This window comes from Podarcis raffonei, chromosome 8 (genome assembly GCF_027172205.1).
Source record: "Podarcis raffonei isolate rPodRaf1 chromosome 8, rPodRaf1.pri, whole genome shotgun sequence".
Taxonomy (NCBI): domain Eukaryota; kingdom Metazoa; phylum Chordata; class Lepidosauria; order Squamata; family Lacertidae; genus Podarcis; species Podarcis raffonei.
Genome location: NC_070609.1, coordinates 14,431,998 through 14,443,362, shown reverse-complemented (window position 1 = coordinate 14,443,362; position 11,365 = coordinate 14,431,998). Strand labels below are relative to the sequence as shown.

The 11,365-nt window shown below is 39.2% G+C and overlaps 1 protein-coding gene across 1 annotated transcript; it reads left to right on the top strand.

Moving 5' to 3' along the window:
• Positions 1-714: 714 nt before the first annotated feature.
• On the top strand, positions 715-10,270 carry LOC128419201 (phospholipase A2 inhibitor and Ly6/PLAUR domain-containing protein-like). The gene is made up of 5 exons (XM_053399621.1): positions 715-1,042; positions 3,755-3,874; positions 7,592-7,741; positions 8,224-8,370; positions 10,101-10,270. Exons 1-5 carry the CDS (start codon positions 715-717, stop codon positions 10,268-10,270), a joined length of 915 nt encoding a protein of 304 aa, XP_053255596.1.
• Positions 10,271-11,365: the final 1,095 nt, after the last annotated feature.

Sequence of the window (11,365 nt, the reverse complement as noted above, 5' to 3'; positions counted from 1 at the left end):
ATGCTTATCAAAAAAAGTTTGAAGAGGGTAAAAAGAAAGAAATATTGGAAGAAGTGATTTAAAAACCTGGATTCAGAGGTGTTAGTGAACCAACAAACTGAATGAAAGATTAAAATGTTAAGGTAGATTTTTTTAAAAAAATGCAAACAAATGAGGAAAACTGCTTGCTTGGCAGTTAAAAAAGAAACATGAATTGAATGTAATAATAAATTGAAAGTAGAAGGAAAAATAATAGAGAACCCAAACGACATTAGACAACAATTTGTAAATTATTATACAGAGCTATATTGAGCCGGTAAAGAAAATGAAGCTAGAACTGGAGAATATTTAAAGCACAGTAATTTACCAAAGATTCCAAAACAGAAAATCAATTATTTAAATGCACCAATAATAATACAGGAAGGGCAACAAGAAATTAACCATTCAAAATTAGGTAAATTGCCAGGGCCAGATTTATCAGCAAAATATTATTAAAAAACTACAGGATTTTCTGGGACAACTGTTGATGGATGAAGGATGTAAAAGAGCTAATTCATCAAGATCAAGCTAGGCTAGCTTTCTTCCTGGCTGACAGATGAAGGATAATATAAGGAAAATTAATTGATACAATAGAGTATCTGGAAGTCAGGAATGAAAAGCAAGCAGCTTTGATGTTTGTGGATGCAGAGAAGGACTTTGATAATGTGTCATGGACCTTTATGGGGGGAGGGGAATATGGAGATGATGAATTTTGGAAAATCATTCCTAAGGGGAATTGACGCAAGTTATGCAGACCAACAGAGCATGATGACAGTCAATAATGTAGTATCAGAAGATGTAAAATTACAAAAGGGACAAGACAGAGTTTGGCCCCTGTCACCATTACTGTTCATTTTAGTGTTAGAGACCCTGGTGAGAAATATAAGATCTGAAGAAGAAATAAAAGTTATAACAGTTGAGTGCAAAGCATATAAGCTGAGAGCATTTGCAGATGACCTTGTAATGACCGTAGAAGACCCATTGGCAAATGTACCAAGGGTCCTAGATAAAATATCTGAATTTGGTGAGGTAGCGGGATTTAAGATAAATAAAAATGAAATGAAAGTACTGGTTAAAAATATGACAGAACAACATAAAAATGAGTTACAACTAGCAACACAATTGACAATTGAAAAAAAAAGGTGAACTGTTTGGGCGTTTGGTTGACAGCTAAGAACAGAAATTTCTTTAAGGATAACTATGTATGGAACTATGGAAAGAAATAAAGGAAAATATGGATGTTTGGGGAAGGATGAATTTAGCACTATGGGGAAGAATTTCAGCAATGAAAATGAATGTATTGCCAAGAATGTTATTTTTATTTCAAGCCATACCCATAGTCAGTGGAGCAGAACACTTCAAACGATGGCAAACTTATCTTTCTAGATTTATCTGGCGGGGGGGGGGGGAACCAAAGATTAAATATAAATTATTAACAGATGCCAAAGAAAGAGGTGGATTTTCACTGCCAAATTTGAAGTTATATTATGAAGTATCCTGGCTGTGGGAGTGGATAATTTTTTTAATACATATATTTTAGACCTTGAGGGTCATAATAATAGATTTAGAGGGCATGCATTTATTTGGTATGAGAAGACTAAAGTGCACAAATGGTTTTTAAATCATTTGGTAAGGAAATCCATTTTCGCAGTATGGGAGAAATATAAAAACCTGTTAGAGCAGAAGACACCATGGTGTCTTTCCTCAGTGGAAGCAATATGCTTGAAAAAAAACTAATGCAAAAAGTGAATGGGCAACCTATAAAGAGTTGCTAATGGAAATAGAACAACAATTAAAGTTGAAAAGATTTGAGGATACAAGACATTTAGTAACAGATTGGTTGCAATACCATCAATTGAATGATGTCTTTAACATTGATAAGAAAAATGGGTTTAGTAAGGAAATTTCAAGGTTTGAAAAAGATTTACTGGAATGCAATGTGAAGTTACTTACCAAAATGTATAAATTGTTGCTAGAATGGCATACTAAAGATGAGGAAGTTAAATCGGTAATGATACAATGGGGAAAAGATATTGGGCACAATATTCAATTTTCATCTTGGGAAAAGTTATGGAGGGAGGACTTAAAATTTACAGCATGCTGTGCATTGAAGGAGAACTATATGAAAATGATGTAACACCTACAAAATTAGCAAAGATATATAGAACTTGTTGTTTAGTCGTGTCCAACACTTCAAATGTATATTGGAAGTGTACAGAGAAGGAAGGCACGTTCTACCACATGTGGTAGATGGGCAAGATAACAAAAACATTCTGGGAAATGATATATAATGAGCAGAAGAAATGTTTTTAAAAAACGTTTTTTTGGGGGGAGAAGCTTTTTTACTAGGAATTTCAGATGTAGAGATGCCAAAGTAGCAGATTATGTATGCGAGGACAACAGCGTGGATACTACTGGCCCAAAGATGGAAAAAAGACAAAGTCTTGACCAGGCACGGATGTTTGATGTAGATGATGGACAACGCCAAAATGGTTAAAATGACCAGGGAAATCAGAAATAAGGAATGGAAAAAAATTTACAATTTACTTAAGAGAACACTGTAAAGAACTAAAAACTTTGACAGGATTTGAGTAACGCTTGCAATGTACTAAAAGCTAAGCTAAAAATGGATTATTTTAAGAAAAATAGAGAAAATATATGATGCAGTAGAAAGTATTTGAAAATGGAAACCATGGAGGGGTGGAGGGAATCCTAAATGTTGATGATTGTGACTAATGTTTGCATTCAAATGAATCGTGTAAAATTGAAGAAAAAATATTTTCTTTTCTTTTTTTAAAAAAGAGAGAATAGCCATGTTTGTGTAGCTCCCTAATAGAGAAAGCTCCATGGCCATTGCTGGCTCCACTTGAGACCTTCCTCGTAGTTGTGTAAGTGGCTGATTCATACCTGGCACACTCGGCCATTGGCACATTCAACTCCTGAGGTCTCACTTCATTCTTTTCACCCTCTGGAAACCACGTCGAAGACAGCAGGATCAGTTTTACTGCTCCACAGCCCATTCCACACTTTCCAGCCTTCCTGGAATGGATCTAGTATCCAGGCTTTTCCTGAAGGAGCATCTCTACCCCACTCCCAATTCAGCCCAAACACTGAGATCTAGCTCTGAGGGCCTTCTGGAGGTTTTCTCACTGTGAGAAGTGAAGATAGAGGAAACCAGGCAGAGGGCCTTCTTGGAAGTGGTACCCACACTATGGAATGACCTCCTATTAGATGTCAAGGAGATAAGTAACTATAGAACTTTTGGAAGACATCTGAAGGCAGTCCTGTATAGGGCGATTTTAAATGTTTGATGTTTTATTATGTTTCTGTATATGCTTGAAGGCACCCAGAGTGGCTGAGGTAACCCAGTCAGATAGGGTGGGGAGTAGTAATAATAAAATTATTATTATTACTATTAAGAGGAATCCTTAGATGGAGGCCATTTTGAGGGGCTATTTTGTAGGTGGCTTCAGGGCTTTTGCCCTTCCCTATTTGGCTCTAAATTGCTTTCTTGAGTGCCTTCTTCATTTACATTGTAAATTGCAAATTATCTATATCGAAAAAGAAATCTGAGAAGTGTCTATCAACAACTAATGAGATCATAGACAATTCCTTCACTGAGCTTTGAATTTCAGTATGTTCCTGGGGGAAAAAACACCCATTCCCGGACCTCACTGAACCATTTGTTCCCAAGTGTTGCCTGCGACATGAGACCATGGCCTATAAATAACTCCAGGTAAGCCTCTACCTGCATCAATTCCCTTGTTGATCCATCTCTGCTCTGAGTCTCCTAATCTTTCCAGAATGATGAAGGCACTCCTGAGCGCATGCCTCCTCTTGGTCCTGCTTTCTCCAGGTAAGATGGGGGACATTTAATTACCTTTGGAGGACACTGAAAATAACTTGCAGCTTGGGAGAGAAGGGGAGTTAGAAGTGCAGATCAACACCCCAGAGAGCAAGGAGTGCAGGGTTACCAAGAGAAAGTAGCAGAGAGTTAAGTCATGAATATTTCTTGTGATGTCATTATGATGGGCCCGACGACCCTTTTTCCCCTGGCACCGTTGGGCCCGTCCTCCCACTTAAGTATAGTGCACACAACTCACAGAACACCAATCCCACAGATTTCCACAGTCTACCTGAGATTATCTTGTAGGGGATTTGCGTGAAGTAAAACTTAATAATTAGGAGTCTCGGGCAGGATTTGCTCAAATAAACAATAACAATTTTATTTAACAAGGAAGTTCATGACACGAGTCGATAAAACTTAGGATACTTCAGTTTACAATGTTATTTCACTTCAAGGTTTTCTCAGTTGTTTCATACTTAATGCTTTGGATCTTAACAAGGTGGTACTTTCTGTCAGTTACACACCCCTAGATAACCCTGCTCCTGAGGCACTCCAAGGTTTCACTGGTTTGGGAGTCTTCTCTTACTAGAAGAATATCTCCCCTCCTGACTGGAATGAGACCTAAGTAGACTGTCTCTTTACAGCTTCTACTTCTCCTTTCTCAACCTCAGCCCCCCAGTTAATTCCTGGCCTAAATACTCTTACAGGACACCGCACACTGTTCTTCACACTAAGCTCAGAGACTCCTTTCTCTAGCGTGTGATATTTTCCTCAGACTGGATGTTTCTGCCCAGAACCAACTCTCACTCCCTATCTTCCTACCTATCCTCCCAACCTCAATCCCAACCTACTCCAAAACCTCCTCCCAACACTCCCTCCAATACTCACTCTCCCTGTCTTTCCAAATTCTCTCCTTTTCAACTCCCCCTCCTTGAACCTCGGCCAATCAGATGGTGCCATACATTAACCATTTTCTGGCATGGGAAAAAGAAAAAGGAAATACTTGGGGACCCACCCTGCCCCAGCAAAAACAAACTTTTCCTTCACAGTCATCCGGATAAATGATGTCATAGAGATAAATAATGAATACCTCACAGGAATCTTCTGAGGATTAAATGAGGAGGGGGAAACTATGTACACAGCCTTGAGCTTCTTGGAGGAAGTGGATGCAGATAAAAAAATAAATCGGAAAAATAGAAACTGAAAGTAAGTTAAATTGATAGATTGGTTCATCCCTAGTCCAGGATCCTGTCCTCACACTGGCCAACACAATGATTATGGAAGCTCACAGTCAGGACCTCAGTGCAACAACACTCTGGCTTACTGTGAGTTCCAGCAACTGATATCTGAAATATGCAACTTTTTATACTGGAGGTAGTACATAGGCATCATGTTTAGTAGCCACTGAGAGTCTTATTTTCCATCAATTTGTCTAATTCCCTTCTAAAACCATTCAAATTGGTGGCATTAACTACCTCTTGTAGAAAATTCCATAGTTTAATTGTGCTAAGTTTGTAACCAAACAGTGGGAAGAAAATATATTTAAGTGAGAGTCTAGATGGGGGGGAAGGTTGGCCATGGGAAAGGGGGAGTTCACCTCCCCATTTCTTGAAAATAATTTAACCAGTATTCTTGGCAATGGCTTCAAGAGTTTTAATTGATGAGTGTTTTATTCATTCTATTCTATTCTATTCTATTCTATTCTATTCTATTCTATTAAAATGCTTTTAAAATTGAACCCCTTTTAATTTAGAAGTATTAATTGACTCTCACCTCCTCCTTTGTTTGTCACTTAGCAAACTGCAAAACCAATTAATAATATTGTTAATAATACTAATAATAATAATAAAAATAATAATAAATAATTCATGAAGTAAACTTTTGCTTCTGTCTTCAGCATTACCTCTGCACTGCAGATATACTTATAACAAGACTGGAATGACATACAATAGCTATCTTGAAACAACTTGTGACTCCAAGGAAGATTCCTGTGTTGCCAGTGTTCTGCGTACAAATATAAGTAAGATTTGCCTGATTTTTTTGTCTTTTTTGTCTTTTTTTGTCTTTTTTGTCTTTTTCTGTTTGATTAGATCCAGGTTAAGATAGTTGAACTTTAAGGGTTCTAATAGCATATAGAAGTCTACGCTGGGGCAATTCACCTATTAAAAAAGTGAAGTGAGGAAGCTGTGGCACTTCAGCTGTAGATGAATTAGAACTCTCATTAGCCTCAGCTAGCCTGGCCACCAGTCAGGAATGATGGGAGATGCAGTGCAACAACATCTGGAGAATCACAGCTTCCCATCCTGAAGTAAGGAATGGCTTACATTTGAAAATGGGGAATCTAACATCACCTGATCACAACGAGTGGCTGAATCTGGGTGCTTATCTCCAAGCTTGGACAATTTGATTTGCATTAATGAGAAATCCCTGCTTACCCTTCTAAAGTTTTGACTTGATTTGCATTAACTAGAAATCCCCATTGACCCAAACCAATGAACTCCAATTTAGTTTTGGTTATCATTATCAAACTAGACAATAAGCCTAGATTATAACATGAATATCCCCTTTGCCATAAATGACATTGAAATTGGGACTCCTTTCACAGATCTATAAAAAAAGCTGAGCAATTGGGATGGGAAACGAAGGTGCTTCACACTTTCATGGCTCCCCCTCTCCCCTCAGGTAATTTTGAAATAACTCTCAGTGATGAAATGATTAGGAAGGAACCATCATTACGGGAGTATTCTTGCAGTTCACCTATTAAAAAGGGTTTCCGTTACCCAGCTTGATTCAGTGTGGGGCCCTCCAACCTGATGAGCTTCTTTCATACTTCAACCATTGGTTAAGGTTGTTTTGATCCCCTTGCTTGATCCTGATTCACCCACCCCTTCTACCTAGAAGGAAATGGGTGCCATTTCTGGTTCGTCTGAGGCGCCAAAATGCCTTGGGGCAATCCTGGGTGGGATGGTTCCAACATTTGGGTGGGATCTGTTCCAACATCACTGGTACATTCTTGGAGGGAGAGGAGCAAATGGGCAGTAAGGCTGGTGCAATGCAATGTCTTGCCAAGTTTCTTGCACTGGGCAACAGGAGTTCAGGGAAGCATTTCCCCCACCCTGCAAACTGTTATGATCGACTAGCAGAGAGAATGCAGTGTATGGCACATGTATTGTCAGATGTATAGGAGAAGGCATGAGTCCTCGTGCTAGAATTTTGATGTGAAATGAAGTTCTGCATACATTCCAAATTTAAAGCATTATACAAATTAATTGCAAACATAAAAAAGAGGTTGGTCCTATGGATTATGGAGGCAAGAGACTACTACTTGTGGCAGAGAGCTGAACTCATAAATGCCTGCAGAAAACTATTGTGTTCCACCGGGGTTATGCAGATCATTAAGAATAGATCTTTCCACACTGGTTAATTGATATCTATTGATTTACTTTTAATGTGGTTTTTCTTGTATCTTTTATGTATTATTACTGGAAAATATTTTGATATTTTTCCCTTTTTGTTATAGCAGTGCACACACATTTAAACAAAGAAACAAACAGCACATGACTTTAGATTGCCAAATTTAATAATACTTTCCATATTGTTACTTTGAAAAGGTCCTGATTCAGACATCAAAGAAAATTGGAACTATTACAATGAATGTACCTTAGGAGCAATAGTCATGAATATTTTCCCCAGATCTAGATATTTCTTTCAATTTCTTTTTCATAGTGGTACTCAAAGTGCAACTTTTGAATAAATGCACGACATCCGACCATTGTTTCTCAGGCAATTACAGCTTCACTGCAGGGGACGGTAAATTCTTTGAGATGAAGAAGCACTGCTGCAACACTGAACTGTGTAACAATGCAACTCTCAGGAGTAAGTTTCTGTATAATTTTAAAATCCACAACATGTTAGGGCTTTGCATTGGATTTGGCCAAAGGCTGGATACGTAGTCAATCAGCAGTTCTCAGAGGACCTGGGCCTCATTCAAAAGGGGTGAGCAGCCCCAGACGGCTATATGGGTCGAGCCATTCAGCACTATCAGGACCTCTCAAGGGGTGGAGAGGAAGGCAAGATGAAGAAGCAGGCATGAGGAGAAACTGTGAAGAAGAGGGACCTACTGGGCAGCTACATCTCTGCCTGAGAAGGGATGGGTTCCCTTTCCAACCAGGCCTCTCTCCTGAATCTGTCCCAATGCCAATCCTTAACCCAGACTGGGTCTAGATAATCTTATTTTCAAAATAATACTTGCTGGTGCCCCACCAAAACTGTAAAGCCCTTGGGTGAATTACAATAATATACAGATACAAAAACAGATAAAACCATTAATATGCTCACTATACTTTTGATTTTGGCAGTCCCAGATCGCAACGTGCTGGCTGAAAATGGCCTGAAATGCCCAGCCTGCTTCTCCAAAGGAACCACACAGTGTAAAAGTGAGAAGACCATCAACTGCCTTGAGAATGAGACCCAGTGTGTTGTTTTTAAAGGAGCTCTTCATATAGGTAACATTGCTACTCAGACAGGGGAAAAGAGCCTAGTCATTGGCTGGGTCATGCAAACTCCCTCCTGTTCTCCTGTTCTCCCTCCCCTCCCCTTTCCCTTTCCCTTGCATATTACTAAAAATGTGAGAGGGACCACATCTCTCACTGGCCCCACTCTGCAACCTTCCTTAGTGTTTTGCCTACCTGGAATGTGTACTTTAACTCTCATAATGCCTCGCTTGTCCAGAAGGAGGATTCAGAGAGAGATGTGTATATAAAACACCCTTCTGAACAAAAGTAAAAAGTGCATTCATTGCTTCACCTCAGTTGCTTCTGGATCTCTCCACCATTGGGTTGCAGTCCAGGACAAAATGTGTCCCTCTTGCTCAAAAAGCACATTATGTAAAAGGCATGTAATAAGTTTCCTTAAATTCTGTGACAATGAGCAGTATCTGGCTAACTCAGCCATTAGTGCAAGGATTTACAGTTGTGCAACAGGATTTCCGCTCTCTTCTGCCTGTATGTGTTCTTTATCCTCCCAAATGCATTTAGGAGGACAAAGAGAGGGAGGATATACTCAGTTCCACAAGAATACATCATTTTGCTGATGTCATGATTTAGCTACATTAGTAAAGATATAGCACTTTATATTTTTTATAACACTGTGACACCAGATGGCATGATGGAATCCCGTCTTTGGTCAATCGCATTTGCTTGTATGAAGTTTGCAATGCATTTAACTGAATGGCTTTTTTGATGTGTCTAGATCCAGCCTTAGATGGATACCTCCCTATCAACATAGTTTTGAGGAATAATGCTGTTTGGAGACAAGACAAATTTGCCAAATCCCTCCTTTCTGAAAAGAAGAGGGTATTTGGAATGAACGGGGGAAGGGAATCTGGGTTGATTTGCCCCATAAAGGAAGAGGCAGAATCAAGGCCCTTCGAGCTGCTTCTGCCCTACATTCTTTCTTCTTATCCTTCTCCTGCCCTTTATAGCCTGGGCTTTGCAAATTTCTCTTCTAAGGGCTGAGTAAGAATTCTGAGAGGAGTTCCTAATTGGCTTTTGCAGTCCCCCCTTTTCACCTACTTCATGTTAGCTGTGTTTAACATGAAACTCGTAAAATAAAAGGAGGATTCTCTGGATGCTTAGATCACAGTGGGGCAATGAGGAAGCCTCAGTGGGCATCCAACTGTCCTGAGAGACATTGGAGTGCACCTCCAGCTTTTTTGTGTGCGTGGCTGCATCACACTTTTGACTCACGCCAGGTTCAAACACTCAAGACTCCCACACCAGGGAGGGAGTGTTGTTTTCAAATCTTGTTGTGTGGCCACAGCATGTGGCTTTTAACATGCCCAGGAGATGGAAGGGATAGAATTCCTCCCATTTTATTCAACTCAGCTGCACACTAGAATTTGACCAGTTTAATCTAGTTAATTAGGCCTGTTTTCAGATCCTCTACTTTCATTATATTTTATAAATATAACCTGTTTATTAATAATCTTTGTGTCTTGAGACTCCTTTGGGTATAATGGCAATTCTGAATTACATATGAGTTATTTTTTTACCTTAACTTCTGATGTTGAAAATTTTGTATATTCATGTTCCAATGAAATTATGATATTTTTCAGATTTTTTAAATATACACATTTTAAAACTAACTAATTAAAATTATCATTCACCATCACAGACAGAATCTTCTAATCCCTGAGTAAAGGCCTTATGTCAATATTTGTTTTCTTTCCCCCCAGCTTTTACTAAGCACCACAATTTCACGTTCCAAGGTTGTGGAACAACAGATTTTTGTGCCGTCCCGAAAAACAGAAGAATATTTGGAACTGGGGGATTTATCCTTTTTATTACCCAAAAAAGATGTTATAATGCTTCAGGAATCTCACACCAGCCTGAACATGAAGGGTAAATAGGACAGTGTAGACCTCCCCCTTGTTGCAAAATCCATGTATTGCAAAATCCATGGCAATGAGGGGAAATTGGAGGCCTAGTGGTGAAATCCAGGACTCAGGGTCTGTGGTTCTTTCTTTTTTGTATTTGGTGGAGATAAAGGGAAGCCAGGGGAAGAGAAAAATGGGTCAAAATGTGGCGATTGTGAATTCTAAGAAGCCTGTATCGATACAAAGAACCCTGTATTGCATCATTAACAAATAGTTAAATTTTCATTGTGATCATTACAAAACATAATAAATGGTTATGGGAAATAAAATTTTGGTTCTTAGTTCTGTTTCAGATGCAAATGCAATTATTATTTATGGGTTTAGCTGAAGCAATTTCAAAATTCTAAAATACATAAAACATAAAATTTCTCTCATTATAATCATCACTGTAAAGGCAGAACAGACCACTTTTTCAGAGGTGTATGGGCACTTGTCCCTTAACAAAGTTTATCATATACCCAATCCATCTCTCAATTGGGAGGTTTAAATATTTGAACAAACCTTCTCTTACATCTTCATAGATAGGACAAACAAGCAAGTAGATGGGTAAATATTTAGGAACCTTATCTCCATGTAGGCAAACTTTTTCTACAGAGGGAATCCGGCGATAGCATCCTTCAACTATGACAGACTTCATACACTGGAGTCACAGAACTGTAAATGCTTTCCCCCATTTGGTATTTGTGATGCAGGTTACATAGTGAGGGTGCTGAATGTATAGTTTGGCATATCAAGGTGCAGTATGGTCCCACCCATGGGGCAAGGTGTGGTGACCATCTTAGGTGGCTGAATCCATAGGGGCTGTCAAGAACACGCCCCCCCTCAGAAATTGAGCTGAGTTAGCAAAGGGCTAACTCTGCAGATGCGAGCTGTCTGTTTGGGTTTAGAGAGGACAGCCCACCCACCCCACCTTCCCAGGGAGTAATCTGTTTGTTCTCAAAAGGAAGAGAGGAAGAGTTGGAAGCCAGGCAACCATCAGATAAGCCAGAGTCTGAGGCTGTATCTTCTGGGGAAGAAAGGTAAAAAATCCCTGGACAGTTAAGTCCAGTCAAAGGCAACTATGG